At 40.7% G+C, this 17514-nt stretch overlaps 1 protein-coding gene across 1 annotated transcript in view; it reads right to left on the bottom strand.

Annotated features, from left to right (window-relative positions):
- Positions 1 to 17514, bottom strand: part of GALNT10 (polypeptide N-acetylgalactosaminyltransferase 10) — a 298618-nt gene that overhangs the window by 55941 nt on the left and 225163 nt on the right. Inside the window, exons 5-6 of the mRNA XM_089682819.1 lie at positions 4000 to 4185; positions 2012 to 2195 (exon numbers count right to left, since the gene is read on the bottom strand). Of these exons, the coding sequence (XP_089538945.1) occupies positions 2012 to 2195; positions 4000 to 4185 (370 nt within the window). The remainder of the gene's footprint in view (positions 1 to 2011; positions 2196 to 3999; positions 4186 to 17514) is intronic.

Below are 17514 nucleotides of genomic sequence, written 5' to 3'. Positions count from 1 at the left end.
GCAGACAACGATGACTGACAGTAACAACTCTCTGCTTTGAGCGGCTGTGAGGTCATGTGATCGCTGAGTTCTCCCACTTAGAGCCGGTGGGGGACAGATGCAGCATCAGACAGATACTGCATCCACCTACGTAAGTATAAATGGGGCGGGGAGTGCTAATTCTATTTTTAATACCGAATTAAAACTGTTTGCTAAAATATTGGTGAATAGACTACTGCCACATTTACAATGACTTATTCATTCATATCAGGTAGACTTCATGCCCATGCATTTTTATTTTCCACAGCACAATTGATTGTGATTCTGCAACTGATTCAGAGTTGCTGTAGGCCTCTTGGTAGCCTCTCTTACCAGTTTCTTGCCGGCTCTTTCATCCTGCTTGGAGTGATGTCCTGATCCAGGGAGGGTCTGTTGTACCAAATACCTTACACTTCTTAATAATAGACTTCACTGTGCTTCTAGGCATTGATAAAGCCTTTACATTTTTTTTTTATCTATTTCATGACTTGTGCCTGTCCACAACCTTATTCCAGAGATCTTTTGACAATGCTTTGCCACCCATAATTGATTGTTTACGTCAGTTGCACTAACAGGGACTTAAATGCTCCAGGAAAGCTCTTTTCATGCTGAGCTAATCAAAATGATCACAGCTGATCACAGTTGAAAGTAAAATAACTGTGTGCCATTAAGAAGGTGATTAGCTACACCTGACTGAGTTTACAATTCATTTTTAGGAGGGGGTGATCCTTTTTCTAACTCAGTGATTCCGTTTTTTAAATTTTTTTTTTCTTCTGACATGTTGGTGTTTTAAGAGTAAAAAGAGCTGGATAAAACAAAAATTGTGTATGTCTTCATTTCAGGCTGCGAAGCAACAAAATGTGATTATTTTAAAGGGGGTGATTCTTTTCTATATCCAGCTATACCATACATATATGAAAGTCTTAGGAGTAAAGCTAAATTTTAGACAACAAAATCCTAATTAACAAGAATTCAACTACAGGTGAGTCTAAATATTCATTAAACCGGTGTTCAGCAGAGATTCGATTACAAAAGGGCGTTACTTAACAAAGAAAACCCCTTTCCATTTCATGCTGTCAGCAATGGCACCACATAGAAGAAAAATGTCACAAGGACTGAGAAAGAAAATAATTTCTTTACACATGAAAGATGAACACTACAAGAATCAAAGCTTTCCTTATCGGTCAGAATACTGTAGCAAAAGTGATACAAAAATGTAACAAATATGGAACTGCAACCATCTCACAGAGACGTCCAGACCATCCACGGAATGGGTGTCGTCCACAAAGAAAGCCTCTCCTAAAGCCCATGCACAAAAAAGCCTGCCTAGAATTTGCCAGGGCCCATGCTGAAAAAGACGACTACTGGGACTCTGTACTCTAGAGTGATGTGACCTAGATAAATGTTTTCGGAACTGATGGCTTCACAACTGTATGGGGTTGCAAAGATGAGGAGTGCAAAGAAAAATGCATGGTGCCTACAGTGAAACATGGCGGTGGCAGTGTCCTTCTGTGGGGCTGCCTGACTGCTGCTGGTGTCAGGGAGCTACATTTCATTGATGGTATCATGAATTCACAGATGTTGAATCTCCATACTGAAAGAAAAGATGCTACCATCACTCCGTGCCCTTGGTCGTCATGTGCTTTTCCATCATGACAATGATCCAAAACACACATCAAAGTCCGCTGTTGCATTTCTGAAGAACAGGGTCAAAGTGATTCAGTGACCAAGTATGTCTCCTGATCTGAACCCAATCAAACACCTATGGGAAATTCTGAAGATGCAAGTTGAGCATCACTCTCCATCCAGCATCCAGGCTCTAAAAGAGGTTGTTCTTGAAGAATGGAAATAGATAGATGTTGCAATATGTAGCTAACTTGTTCATTCCATGCCTAGAAGGCTTGGTGCTGTCTTTACAAATCATGGAAATCATCATACAAAATACAAAATACTAGATTTTTATCTATATATCTCAAATAAAAAAGAAACTCACTCAAAAGGCTCACTGGGATCAGGATTCTGAATCTGAGAAGGGATGGGGATTCGCTTGTAAAACATTTCCCAGTCAAAGGCCCCTCGCATGGCATCTCCCGCTTGTGTCTCATATCCAAAGTGGTCATGGTCGACGACATCAATCATGGGACACACAATCGTCTTGTGATTCTGAGCTATACGGTCTGCCAAAGAAGAGACAAATAATTTTTAAACAAGTCCAAATCTACTAGGAAGCTAATGTGGATGAGCTGTCATTTCTTTAGCAAGCATGAGGAAGCTATAATTACAGTGAGTGCTGGAAACAATGCAAGGAGCTGTTTGTACATAATCTCCCTTGTAGCAGGGAATTTAGGTCAGACACTCAGCCAAAAGACGCAAGGAAGTGACAAATGCCAGCTTGCTGCTGTTCATCCTCACATAGACTACCCTCCAGAGATAGACAAAGAAAACGAACTGTCCAAAGAGTAAGAAAATCTGTATAAATGTTGGTAGTGTTAAAGGGAAACCACAAAAGCATTTTTGAAAGAGAACATATTTTCATCATTATTGTAATCAAATGTGAGTGTGGGCTTTTATGAAAAACCCCAACTAGTCCAGGTATATATGCAGTACATAAACATACTTATAGGTGAACTCCAGATAGATATAACAGACACAAATTAAAGCAGCTCTGTAATTATTAATACATCATTAAATGTATTTTATTTATTTTTTTTTACATGCAAGCAGTCTAAGTGTCTGAGTATACTTGGTTCCAGCCTTTTGCAGTCTCTGTACAACAAAGCTCAGACTTGGGAGAGAGAGAAGAAACTTTCAGATGTTCAGTAGTGTAAGATGCATGCAGAGTATGAGGAGACAGTAAAGTTGCAGAGAGAGGACTGCTATCTACATCGCCTAAGCGGAAGAGCCAGCGTGGTTCTACAGGATGCCCTGTGTTTGAGAGAAGTGATGCAAGACGCCCTGTTTGATCCCTCTTCCCTGCTAGGTTAATGAGAAGAATGCAGTAGCCCCTGTAATTACCTCAAGGGGCCAAAAAGAGTGTTTCCAGCATCCCTGTAGATGGACTTCACATGTATTTTGAAATAGTACCTCAATCAATATTTCAAGGATAATGATTTGAAGAGCAGGGTACTCGTCTTCCCGAATATTCAACTTTATTAGAACGAGTAAGGTGTACAAACAAGTGGCTTACGTGTTTCAGCCATTGGACAGCCGTCATAGCCGGCTCTTCAAATATTTATCCTTGAGTTGTACTGTGCTGGGAGGATGCATACAGCCAGAGCATCGACAGTCTGCCTCTGAGGGGAATTCACCTGGGTGTCACATCTCTCTTTTTGGCTTTCAACCTATCTTTGCTCTAGCTGCCTATAACCCCTGCACATAAGCGTTTACACTGGAAGAGGGAAGGCAAGTACTGTAAGCCAATCAGGTTTACTGCATTTCAGAGTGCTGTGCAACTAACAAACTGAGCCTGCTGATTGGAGGAGAGCATAGGCATAGCCACATCAGTGAACTGCTGCTCTTTTAATATCCATACACAGCCTTGACCAAAATGGGTGCAGTGGAGTAAAATTCAATATTTTCTTCCAATTCTTTTTCCTCTCAACACTGCTAATCTCCTGGTACGTTTTGCCTGTTATTTTAATCAGCTAATAGCTCTATTTATCTCCGCTTGGTGCATTTAAAAGCAGCATTTTGTATTTACTCAGGTTATCTTTGTGTAATATTAAAATTTGTTTGATGATCTGAATCACTTCAGTGTGACAAATATGCAAAAAAAAAAAAAGAGATATATCTAATCAGGAGGGGGCAAATACTTTTTCACAGCACTGCACACAGGCAGTACCTTGTTAATAGTTCAGTATGGTGATTATGCTTAACATTGCATAGCAGACCAAATGATTAGGCAGGGTGGGTGTGGAGTGTGCTAATAATATTTATTTAGTCCACTTTACATAACTTTCAAAGCATACAGGCTATTCTTACCAAGCAGAGGTGGAAGCCAGTTTACATTGGCTTCACAGTGTGAGTCGAGAAAAGTGATGACCTCTCCAATGGCAGCAGCGGCTCCTAACATACGGGTTCGAATCAGACCTTCTCTCTTCTTGGTGCGGAGTATTCTTACTTTTGGGAAATTCACCATGTAACTTTCAAGACGTTTTTTTAGATGTTCTGAAAGAGAAAAACAACTGCTTTATATCTCAGCTAAGTGACTAAAACCAATACTTCATTTTGACTTTCACAAACATGTCACCATCTGTTTTGCTAGTGATCCTGCCATTATTAGTACAACCCCAATAGTTGAAAGTGGAACCACTGCATTGTGGCCCAAGCTAAAGCTTCAAAAATATACCAGTAAAGGAGCTTCAGTACATTATGTTTGTTTCTAGAGAAGTCTCCTAATGCAGAGAAGCAATAAAAAAAAATACTTCCATTGTGTATATGCACAGCAAAGCCTACATGATAACTGGGAACCATTGGGGTAAACAAAGACATTAGGATCATATGCATATAAAGGCTCATCAACCCATTATCAATATTTCTCTTTTTTAGTTTAGTAGATGCTGAATGTAACAGTCTTGAACCTTTGCCTGCTGGTGGTCTTTACTCAGCACAACAGCTTGGATCTATTCTGTGCATACCTGGACTTGTTTATCTCTTATAAAGGGAATTTAAAACCATCACCTAAGGCCTGACTGACAACCTTGCTCATGCTCTGGATAAATCTGTCTGTCTCTGAGTTCTATCTGACTGTCCATTCCTTGAATTTTGTATGAACTGATTAGACTGCATGTGCACTCCACTTATATGTTTATATCTGGATCAATGGTCTGTTACCTCTACTATTGGCAGTCTGTGCTATGTCTGCTTGTTTTAAAGAATAAGTACGCCCCCTATTCATAACATGTTACAAATGCCTGGAAAGCTATGCAACAGCTACACTTCTCAACACAACTATCCTCATAAAGATGCTTAACACACGGTACATTCACATGAGTTCCTGCCCTCAAAGAAATTACAATCTAAGGTCCCTATCTCACATTCATACATACACATACATGGGCCAATTTACAGGGGAGCCAATGATCCTACCAGCATGTCTTTGGAGCATGGGAAAAAACCCCACACAAGCACACTGTGGTGCCACCTATTAACTAAGGAACCCAAGGGGTATGTCGCGCCAGCTCTCCTATGTTACTAGGTCCAACTCTTGGACTGCACACTTCCTGCAGCTCTACTAGAAAAGTAGAGCTAAGACCAGAATTCTTATTGCATGTGATGGAAAAGCCTTTTGGAACACCTGGCAAAAGGCATCTACAGTGGGGCAAAAAAGTATTTAGTCAGCCACCAATTGTGCAAGTTCTTCCACTTAAAAAGATGAGAGAGGCCTGTAATTGGCATCATAGGTAGACCTCAACTATGAGAGACAAAATGAGAAAACAAATCCAGACAATCACATTGGCTGATTTGGAAAGAATTTATTTGCAAATTATGGTGGAAAATAAGTATTTGGTTACCTACAAACAAGCAAGATTTCTGGCTCGCACAGACCTGTACCTTCTTCTTTAAGAGGCTCCTCTGTCCTGCACTCATTACCTGTATCAATGGCACCTGTTTGAACTTGTTATCAGTATAAAAGACACCTGTCCACAACCTCAATCAGTCAAACTCCAAACTCCACTATGGTGAAGATCAAAGAGCTGTCGAAGGACACCAGAAACAAAACTGTAGACCTGCACCAGGCTGGGAAGACTGAATCTGCAATAGGCAAGCAGCTTGGTGTGAAAAAATGAACTGTGGGAGCAATAATTAGAAAATGGAAGACATACAAGACCACTGATAATCTCCCTCGATCTGGGGCTCCACACAAGATCTCACCCCGTGGGGTCAAAATGATCACAAGAACGGTGAGCAAAAATCCCAGGACCACACGGGGGGACCTAGCGAATGACCTGCAGAGAGCTGGGACCAACATAACAAAGGCTACCATCAGTAACACACTACGCCGCCAGGGACTCAGATCCTGCAGTGCCAGACGTGTCCCCCTGCTTAAGCCAGTACATGTCCGGGACTATCTGAAGTTTGCTAGAGAGCATTTGGATGATCCAGAATAGAACTGTTTGGTAGAAACACAACTCGTCGTGTTTGGAGGAGAGAAAATGCTGAGTTGCATCCAAAGAACACCATACCTACTATGAAGCATGAGGGTGGCAACATCATGCTTTGGGGCTGTTTCTCCGCAAAGGGACCAGGACGACTGATCCATGTACAGGACAGAATGAATGGGGCCATGTATTGTGAGATTTTGAGCGCAAACCTCCTTCCATCAGCAAGGGCATTGAAGTTGAAACGTGGCTGGGTCTTCCAACATGACAGTGATCCCAAACATACCGAAGGAGTGGCTTCGTAAGAAGCATTTCAAGGTCCTGGAGTGGCCTAGCCAGTCTCCAGATCTCAACCCCATAGAAAACCTTTGAAGGGAGTTGAAAGTCCGTGTTGCCCAGCAACAGTCCCCAAAACATCACTGCTCTAGAGGAGATCTGCATGGAGGAATGGGCCAACAACTTGTGAAGACTTACAGGAAACGTTTGACCTCTGTCATTGCAAATAAAGGATATATAACAAAGTATTGAGATGAACTTTTGATATTGACTAAATACTTATTTTCCAAAATAATTTGCAAATAAATTCTTTCCAAATCAGCCAATGTGATTGTCTGGATTTTTTTTCTCATTTTGTCTCTCATAGTTGAGGTCTACCTATGATGCCAATTACAGGCCTCTCTCATCTTTTTTAAGTGTGAGAACTTGCACAATTGGTGGCTGACTAAATACTTTTTTGCCCCACTGTATATAAGATGCCTGAAGTGCCTAAACTAATACTTCTCAATTCAGAGGAGAAAAGATCTACACTGAGGTCCTTTCCACCACTTGCAAACTTGTTGAGTATTAAATCAGAGCTCATAACAATAAATAAGCTCAGGTATGTGGACGATTACTAATACATACGCTCCTCCACCACTAACTGCCCACAAAACTGAGAAAGCTGACAGTCCTTAGTTTTGTCTACACTTATTCACAGCAGACAATGTATCTCCACATGACTATAGTAACACTTATTTCTGTGGGTGTACCATGGCTTCATATTTCATTATAAATCCAAAAGTGGCACAAGGGACTTCATAAAATATCCAAGCTTTTATTAAATTTCATTAGTCTTCTTTTTATGAGTTCTTTTGTGCCATTACATTTTTGGATTTATAATTAGATTTTACTTACCAGTGTGCCCGAAGGATTGTTGTCGTAGCACTGGGCACACTTCAGTGCAGTATGTGGCCTACATCAGCCTATTATGCCTCAGACTTAGAAATACTGATTCTTATTTCTCATTGTTCAAACTCTACAGTGAATCAGGAATAAGCTGCAGTGCACAGCTAGCAGCAGCTAGGGCAGTAGTGACAACTGGGTCATTTTAGAAGCAGAAAACAACCCATACAAATGCACAATGGAAAATGGAAAATCCAGTTGACTAAATTTGACAGTTGACTCCCGGATCCACCATTGTGACAGCTTGCGGGGGATCTTCTTTAGTTGCACTTATTTGCAAATTAATGTGGAAACCACATTTCCTACACTAAGGCTCCTCAGTATACTGCACTCCTAACTCACTAATATTTTTGAGAGTCTTCAAGTTGGAGCACATGTAGCAGTGGAAAAAGTAAGGGCAGTTTGCCTGGAGGGAGCCCACTTATCCTGAAAGGCACAAAATACAAGCATCCCAGTGTAGGATTTTGAAAACCCCTTGTAATTCTCCCTAAAGGTGAAGGGGATTACAACTCCTTTTGAATGCAAGCTGTAGGAAAATTGTCTGCTTTTGTGAAGCAGCAAGTGGGAATAGGCAGCAGAAAGGGACAAAGAGGACAGCAATAGAGACTCTTCTAAAACTGAGTGAAATAAAGTTTGTGATATTTTTGTTCTTGGGGGTAAGATCAGTAAACACTCCCTCCTTCACCCCCAGGGGTGGAGGTGAACCTTCAATGAGAAGAAGGCTTCTGAGCAGGTTCGGTATGTTTAGGTAAGTTCTTGTGGCTGCCTCTCGGAGGTATAAGGCAACAGGTAAGACAGCAAATGACCAGCTTACATCGGTGGCGGAAAATGTCAGCCACAAGTGTTCAGTTAGGAGTCTTATAGGCGCTAAGTCACTAGCCAGAGAAAAAGTTATGGTAGTGAGGTGGAAAAACCCCCATAAAATTTTATTAGGTAAACGTTGTATTTAACTTTACCTATAAGGCCAAAGAAAGCAAAATAATAAGAGCCAGGGTAAATACACAAAGTGTAGATTACCCCATTGACCTGTGCCTTCAAAACTGCTTGTGTGATTAGCACTGTGGTGTGTCTTGTAGGATGACGGAAATGATGAAGTTTGTACTACTAATCCCCATAATGATCCAATAAAACATGTATAACCAGGAACCAGTATGTAAAGGTACAGGCAAATCCTGTCTTACCTTGTCCATATCATTGGTCCTGCCCAGATTTCGCTTGTCATGGAGACCATACCACTGAAGGGGATTTCAGTGCCTTGGTGCCATAGGAATGGACCATGGCCATGAACCTGTATAGTACCCTGTGGTTAACTCACTTATTGTACCACCTACCAAGGTGAGTGTTGAACACAGAATCCAGAGCCTGAAACAAATTTTACAGGCCAGTCTTGCTGCTGGTCTGGTTATAGTTCCCCAAATTACATCAAGGCTAACCAATCCAGAAAATTAATAGTGAGCCATAATCAGCTGTCAGATCTTAACAGGTGTTAAAAATTAAAAGAAAAAAAAAGGAAAACTAGTGAATAATAGAAAAAAAATTTCTCCAGCAGGTTAAGGGGTCCATTACCTAAGCACACTAGCAAAAAACTAGGGCTTCACAGAGCAGGCAGGGTTATATGCATACACCAGCAGGGGGTAGTTCCCAGCAACACTTTTGCCAGTGTACAATCACCTCAGGGTAGCATCATATACCCCCCATGGTCTAATACTCAATTCCTGTGTCCTGTACTGTAAAATTAAGATCAAAAGTTTTGCCTTTACATACACTTGAGTGGCCTATAATAAGCAATCTAAGATGTTTCCTCCTTCTGCCTAGCAACAGGGAACTTTACACCCATAATGCTCCCACCGTATTAAATGTACTATGATTATTTTGCTAAGTGAATTGCAAAAATAAGCCTTCTTTCACGGCTGTACAGTTTGCTTGCCCACCTCTGTCTATCAATATTTCTCTCTTCTAATGTTTAAAAAAAGAAATACAGGGGAACCCCCCCCCCCCCCCAAGAACAACAGTATAAACTTTTGGCTTACAGTCCTCTGGGGACCTGTGCCAGACATTAAAGCTTTACGGCTTTAATAATTTAGGAGATGTATTTGGCTTTCAAAGAATAGATATGGCAAGAGTGGTCTCAGTGGGGAAGAGAGTGATCAAATGAATGTGTTTTGCCAGACCTTCTAACAGATGCAGTGAAACAAGTAGCAGTGTAGAAAAATAATGAGGTGTGCTCCATGTAATGTGTCAACACATAACGCCGTAGTTCAGAGTCTCTAAGCAGATTCTTTCAGACTGTGCTTTTGATGGAAAAATATGTGGTGCGACTCTCCTTCAGTGCATCAGACATGCCTATATTTGGAGAAGAGTGAAAGAAAAATGTAAAGTTGTGATCACACTGCATATGGCTACCAATAGTGGCCATGCTGGTTTGTGAAGGGTTTTTACCCAGAGCCGGCTGAGGAGCGAGCACGCATGAGTGCCCCCAAAGCATGCTATAGGGGCACTCGGCAGGGGTGGTGGAAGAGGAGCCAGGAGTGCTGGCAGGGGGATCCAAGAAGAGGAGGATGGGAGGAGGCACTTCTGAGTTTCGGGCATGCGCATGTACGCCCCCCGGCTGGTGATTGTACATAGCGGGTGTGTGATTGTACATAGCGGGAGCCTGTCAGCAGATCCTGGCCAATGAATCACGGCTGGGACCAGGTGATTGGCTGTGTACAATCATTGACAATTCAACACAGACCTCTGTACAGAAGGAACAATCTCTGTGTTTAGCTTAGCAGGGATGAGAAACTTAGAGGTCTCTTAGTAAAAGCAGCACAGTTTACACACATTACACATAGATAGGCACACATTTACCCCTTGATCGCCCTAGAAGTTGACCTTTTCCCAGCCAGTGTCATTAGTACAGTGACAGTGCATAAAATTATCACTGATCACTGTATTAATGTCACTGCTGATGTCAGTGGCAGTTAGTCCCCCCCCCAGAGTCAGTGTCACATTGCCAGCCACACTATTGCAGTATCGTTATAAGTCGCTGATCACCGCAATTAGTAATATAAAAAAAAAATTCCAGTATATATACACCATAGTTTGTAGGCACTATAACTTTCCTGCAAACCCACCAGTCAATATACACTTACTGGGCTTTTTTTTTGTTATCAAAGACATGTAGCTGAATACAATTTGGCCATAATTTATGAAGAATTTTTTTTATTTAATTGGAAGTGTTTTATAGCAGAAAGTAAAAAAATGTTTTTTTTTTAAATAGCTTGGATCTTTTTTGTTTATATCTCAACGAAAACAAACAAAACACAGTAGGGATCAAATACAATGGTAAAAAGAAAGCTCTATTTGTGTGAAAAAAAATTCAATACATTTCATTTGGGTACAACGTTGCATGCCCGTGTAATTACCAGTTAAACTAGTGCAGCACAATATAGCAAAAAATGGCCCAGTCATAAAGGGGGTAGAATCTTCCGGAGCTCATTTACAACCATTTTAACTCTAGGGGGCAGATGAATGGGCTGTATTACTTACCATAATCTTTGCTCAGGCAGGCTACAGTGCTCTCCTTTTCTCCCTGCTGCTTCGGGTGGTCCCTTTGCACCATAACATTCCATGCTGGACTATTAGTCCTGCATTGTATATGAGGAGGTAAGCATACAACCTCAGGCAGAAGTGCCTTGGAGAACAGGCTTTGGGGGACAGGTGACACAGATGTAGGAGCCTGCTGGAACACGAAATAAGTGTTGCACTGTATTCCTCTTCCTCTAATTTAACCCCTGCATTTTGGGGGAGGGAAGTTGGCACTGCAAGTGTGGGTATTTTGTTTTGGTTTTTTTTGCCTAGAGTTGGGCTTTAAGAAAGTGGATTCTATTATTTCCAAAATGCAGTGGATTTCAACTGATATTATTATACCAGATTTATAAAGCGCCAACAGTTTGCTCAGCACTTTACAATATAACAGAAGACAATACATCACCGATACAGTTTAATACAAGAGAGTTAAAAGGGCCCTGCTCTTTGGAGCTTACAATCTAGAAGGGAGGGGCTGGTGGTACAAAAGGTAATAACTGTGGGGGATGAACTGATAGGAGAAATAGGAGATTCAGTTATTAGCTGAAGGCAGGATAGGCTTCTCTGAAGAGATAGGTTTTTAGAGATTGCCTATAAGTGGGCACAGTAGGTGATAGTTGGATAGATTGGGGTAGAAAATTCCAGAGGTTGGGGGAGGCTCTGGAGAAGTCATGGAGATGAGCATGGGAGCAGGAGCCAAGGGAGCTAGAGAGCAGGAGGTCATGGGAGGAGCGGAGAGTAAGTTTGGGTAATATTTGGAGATAAGATTGGTGATGTAATTTGGGGCAGAGTTATAAATGGCTTTATACGTTATTGTTAATGTTTTGAAGTTTATTGGTTGGGCAATGGGAAGCCAGTGGAGGGATTGGCAGAGAGGGGTGGCAAATATGGAATGGTTGGTAAGGTGGATGAGTCTGGCAGCAGCATTCATGATAGACTGAAGAGGGGATAGCCTGCGATGAGGTAGGCCAATGAGGAGGGAGTAAAGAAGTAAAGGACAATTATTTGCACCCAAGACCCTTATCAGACTGCCTTTTGGTGCTCCCTTTCTTCACCTCATGGAGGAAAAGTCGTATGTTATAATGCCATGTTACCAAAGACACTGCCATGTTCTACAGAATGTCTTTGCTATCCTCTTTGCTGAAAGTAGTATAGTGTATGTCTTCACTGAGGCCTATTTTCTTACATATGCAGTGCTGTAGGAAGCCTTCTCCCTGGCCTGGCATTCACAAACCTCTGTGGTTCTGGAAACTTTACAGGTTACAGAACAGCCACACAAAATGCCGGAGAATGTCAAGCAGAAGATAAGCTAACCTGTGCAGCTCTGTTAATACAATAACATCACTGCTCTGGGGCAATGCTGAGATAATCAACCATACCACCAAACACAGGGAGCAATGCCAATGTTCCTGTATGGTCATTTACTAATAAAGCGTGAGTCTGCCATCCAATTCAGAAGCATTGGTATGGATGCCTTACTGATACTAAGAGGAGGAATGCAACAAAGGAAACTAGAGGAGCTGCCAAAATGTAAGTGTGTGCCAAGTGAGAATCTTCTTTCCAAGTTTTGGGAGTATTCTAACTCCTTTCAGGCTTTTGCTGCTATTAGGAATTCTGTGACATTTACCATCACTTCCTGTTCTGCTGACAAGTTTCACTAGACAGGAAGTGAGGCTAAATCTACAACAAGGATACACGCAGAAACAAACGTCAGACCAAGGTTCTAGGCTTCACATAGTCTATTAACCACTTCAAGTCCGGACACTTTTACCCCCTTCCTGTCCAGGCCAATTTTTAGCTTTCAGCGCTATCACACTTTGAATGACAATTGCGCGGTCATGCAACACTGTACCCATACAAATTTTTTAGCTTTTTTGAGACAAATAAAGCTTTATTTTTGTGGTATTTATTAACCCCCGGGTTTTTTTTTTGCCACATAATTGAAAAAGTCCAAAAATTTTGAAAAAAAGTGTTTTTCTTATAAAATTTAGCAAATAAATAATATTTCATCATAAATCTTGGCCAAAATTTATTCAGTTATCTTTTTAGTAAAAAAAAAAATAACCCAAATTAGTTTATAACCAAAAATTATAATCTTAAAATTTTTTCTACATTTTTATTTTTTTTTTTATATTAGTTTTTTTTTTTTTTTTACATACGGTCATCCTAGAAGTACAGTGTCACCATGGTGACACTGTACTACTTGTGGGGGGTGATGAAGATTTTTTTTTTCTTTTTTTTTTTTAAACAGATTGCTTTTACACCCATAAAGGCTGTAAAAGCAATCATTTCTTTTTTTCTCTGGCTGCACTCTTGCAACTTCTGTGATCATTCACAGATTTCAGACGTAGTAAGCAATGATGTCAGAAGTGACATCTTGCTTACTACTCTGCATGTGATCACTGATTGGCCAATCAGTGATCACATGATCGAGACTTCGCACAGAGGTCCCGTACAACGATCGGTGTTCCAAGCAGGGAGCAGGGAGGTCGTTTATAAATGGCCACCAGCCCCTGCACTGCCACCATCCAGCCGTTTATATACAATGGCCGAACGGGAGGTGGTTAAGAAAAGCTTTTTTTTTTTTTTTTTTTTTTTTTTTTAATTCCCTGTTACTGTCTGGTAAAAAAAAATGCTAGTATGGCAAGATATGAGAGAAATTCTATATAAACAGAGCCTCTAATAACAATAAAATCCCAAAAATGGTCTCACCAGACAGGAAGTGAGGGAAAATCTGCACCAATGTCATTGAGGGCAAATTCACACTGACTTGTGCTACAATGCATGTACATTTCCATCCATTTTAGTATTGTTTGAATGCACACTGACAGTTTGACATCTGTTGACATACTACATACATTTTGCATTTTAGCACAACACAATGCTATGTTGTGGTGTAAAAAGGGCACATTAGAAATGATCGTTTTTCAGACGTCCTCCCATTGATCTGAGTTTTACAGCTGTACTAAACTGCACTGGTGTGAATTGGCTCCGAAAGATTTGTTGTAGGTACTTATATAGTGTTGTCAATTTAGCCAATGCTTTACATATATACTGTACATTCACATCAGTCCCTGCCCTCAAGGAGCTTACAAACTAAGGTCCCCAATTCACATTCATATATAGATTAGGGCCCGGGGTGGACTGACAACTCATGGGGCCCCCGGGCAATAGGGGATCATGGGGCCCCTGTGTCCTTGCCCAAACTCAAAAAAGCCTATGAAAAAGGTACCAGGGGCATCTCATGGGGCCCCCTACTGACCCCTGGCCCCCGGGCAGTGCCCGAGTTTCCAAATGGTCAATCCGCCCCTGATTAGGTCCAATTTAGACAGGAGCCAATTAACCTACCTGCATGTCTATGGAATGTGGGAGGAAACTGGAGTACCCGGAGGAAACCCACACAGACACAGGGAGAACATGCAAACTCCAGGCAGGCAGTGCCGTGGTTGGGATTTGAATCAACGACCCTAGTACTGCTAATCCACTTACAAGGGTTGTAGTCTTCCCTACTTTTTTTTTTCTGTTATGTGTCTGTATAAGATATTTTCCCTCAATTCATTTGAAACTGTTGTCACCATGACTGCAAGATAAAGTCTCTCTAACCGCATAAAAGATTGCAGTAAACGTCTGACAGGGGTTCCACTCCTCCAATCTATCCAAGACTTTAACATTTTTTTTGTTGGGACATATGCTTTAAAGTTTATTTATAAAATAATGCGTATATGTCAACCATTTTTAAAAAAAATAAAACCTACTTTAAGGGCTCATGTACACGGGGCATTTGGAAAACTCTTCTGAACGATGGAAACTGACTGCTGGAAAACGTAGGTTAAAAAACGTTAGTTTAACTGCGTTTATTTTTAGAAGCGCTTTTAAAAGATAACCTCACGAGACCCTCCCAAATGCCCAGAATGCACTGAAAAATAGTAAAAAATTTACGATTTCAGACATTTTTTAGAGAAATAGAGAGAGAGCAGAAGCAGAGAGAGCAGTATGTGTTGATATGACCTGTCTTTTCTGGTTGTATTCACTATGGATCCCATCATGAGCATAATGCAGCACGCTCTATCATATTTTCCTTCACGCGAAACCTGGAACTGACCGCGCTGGTGTACCGGGTCCATTTGAGTACCTGGAAAATGCTTTGCATGCATTTCTGATGCTGAAAAAAGGCTCTGGACAGCAGCTGGACATGGAACAGTTAAACGCTTCTAAATGCAAATGCTTATAAACGTGTTTACAAGTGTTTGGCATTTGAAACGCTGGTAAAATCTACTCCTGAACGCAAGTTTGGTGCATTAAAAAAAAAAACCACGACTGTATACTTAACTGCCTGTAAACGACTGTGTACATGGACACATAGCAAAACACTAGGAAGAGTTCAGGGGCTGCTGAAAAAAAAAAAACGCAAAAAAGCTCCTGAACATCAGTTTAGCAGCTACAGTGTATATGAACCCTGATAAACTTGTAAGCTCTTACAGAAATTGATAAAAAATCATTATTCCATATCTTTAACTCAAATATATATCTTTAAATCAAAATACGCACTTTATCATTTTTTATTTTCTTTCTGGCAAGTCCAACGTTTAAAGAAAATAAATTCCCAATGGAATAGCATTCATCTCAGTTTTTTTTAGTCCTGACTGAAACAGATTTACATTTACATGTCATACATACGAGGTGAGACAATTTAATTTCCTGAATGGACACCTCTTCATTCTTCAAAAGTTGAGATGAAATTTGAAGATTATGTTCTTTTTAATCTTGTGTCAAGATTCAGGGCACCATTTTTGCGCAAATCTTTCTCATTTTCAAATCCTCTGTTAGAATCTGTTTCCCTGTTCAGTTTCAATTCAGCCAACATTTGCACACTCCATCATCGATCTGAACGTACAAGGGTTCGCACTCTGTCCACATTTGCATCTGTCTTTGCGTTTTTGGCTGCTGACTTCTTGCATCATCGTGGACATCCTCTTGCCCCTCTTTAACCTCTTGCCGCCCGGCCAATGGCCGTTTGGCGACCGGCAAAATCCCTCAGCGTCCTGGGTGGATGCCATATGGCGTCCTCCTGGGCATGCGCAGTTTGCGCGCCTGCAGAGCCGCTCAGCCTGTCACAGGCCATGTACCTCGGACACGGCCGATGACAGATCTGAGTACCGGCCCCATTGCTGGTACCATGTGACCTGCTGTGACCAATCACAGCAGGTCACATGACAGTTGTATACAATGGATGGCTTCATTCATGCCATCCATTATATACAAGTGTGGCTAGCTGTGAATGGTCACAGCGATCACATGCACAAGCTGGGCCAATCACAGCCCAGCTGTGTCATGTGATTAGCCGAGGCCAAATCACAGCAAACACAAAAAAAAACAAAAAACCCCTGAATGAATCGATGTCATTCAGGTAAATGCTTGCTTATAGCAAAGTAATTCTTTGCTATTAGCAAACTGTGTAAAGAAAAAAAAAATACTGATCACTTCCCCAAAGTAGTACTATGGTAACATTGTACTACTTTGGTCATAGTGAAATATGAAAAAAAATCTTTAAAAAATTTAATAAAAAATTAAAAATAAGAATGACAAAAAAAAAATTTTTTTTTCATACTGTCACCAGTCAGTGTCCCTGATCACCACCATGCCAATTATATGATGATGCTGTACTGCACTGGTGACAGTATGTAAAAAAAAAAAATTGTGAAAATAATTTTAATTTTCCAAAAAATTATGACAAAAAAAATACAACTTCAAAAAACTCACCATGCCTCTTATGAAGTACGTCGGACTGTCTACTTTGCAAAAAGGGGTCATTTGGGGGATATCTGTACTGTTCTGACATTCTTTGACCTCAAGAAATTAGATTGGCTGTCAGTACTTCAGGATTGATCAATATTCAGATCTATACCATAGTTTGTGAACTCTATAACTTTCCTTCAAACTAAAAAATACATCCTAATTTGGGTTATTTTCACCAAAGACATGTAGCAGAATACATCTCGGCCTAAATTTATGAAGAACAATTATTTATTTGAAAACTTTTATAACAGAAACAAAGAAAAATGTGTTTATTTATTAAACTTTTCGGTCTTTTTTTGTTAATTTAGCAAAAAATAAAAACCGCAGTAGTGATTAAAACCATCAAAAGAAAGCTCTAGTTGTGTGAAGAAAATGATAAAATTTTAGTTTGGGTACAATGTTGTATGACCGCGCAATTGTCATTCAAAGTGTGAGAGCGCTGAAACCTGAAAATTGGCCTGGGCAGGAAGGACGTAAAAGTGCCCGGTATGGAAGAGCTTAAACCACCTATGTCATTTAAAAACACTTGATTTCTTCATGGAATGTTCACCATAAGCCTGTTGTAAGAGAGTTAAAAAGTTTCACTCTCACTTTTACCAATTTTCACGACAACAGCGCAATACACGTGCTATTTCTTCTACTACTCCATAAAGACTGAGCCTACTGGTCTACCACCCAGGGGAGTGCGAGTTAGAACACGCTCGAGTACAAATGGCTGTGTAACTCACCACCATAGTGCCATGCCATGGGCATTCAAGGCATTAAATTGTCACATCTCGTATATATTACGAAACTGGATCACACAGAG

This window comes from Staurois parvus, unplaced genomic scaffold, assembly GCF_062004578.1.
Source record: "Staurois parvus isolate SC_StPar_1 unplaced genomic scaffold, SC_StPar_1.0 ptg000298l, whole genome shotgun sequence".
NCBI lineage: Eukaryota > Metazoa > Chordata > Amphibia > Anura > Ranidae > Staurois > Staurois parvus.
Note: the sequence above shows the minus strand (reverse complement) of the source record. Positions and strands in the feature narration are given on the sequence as shown.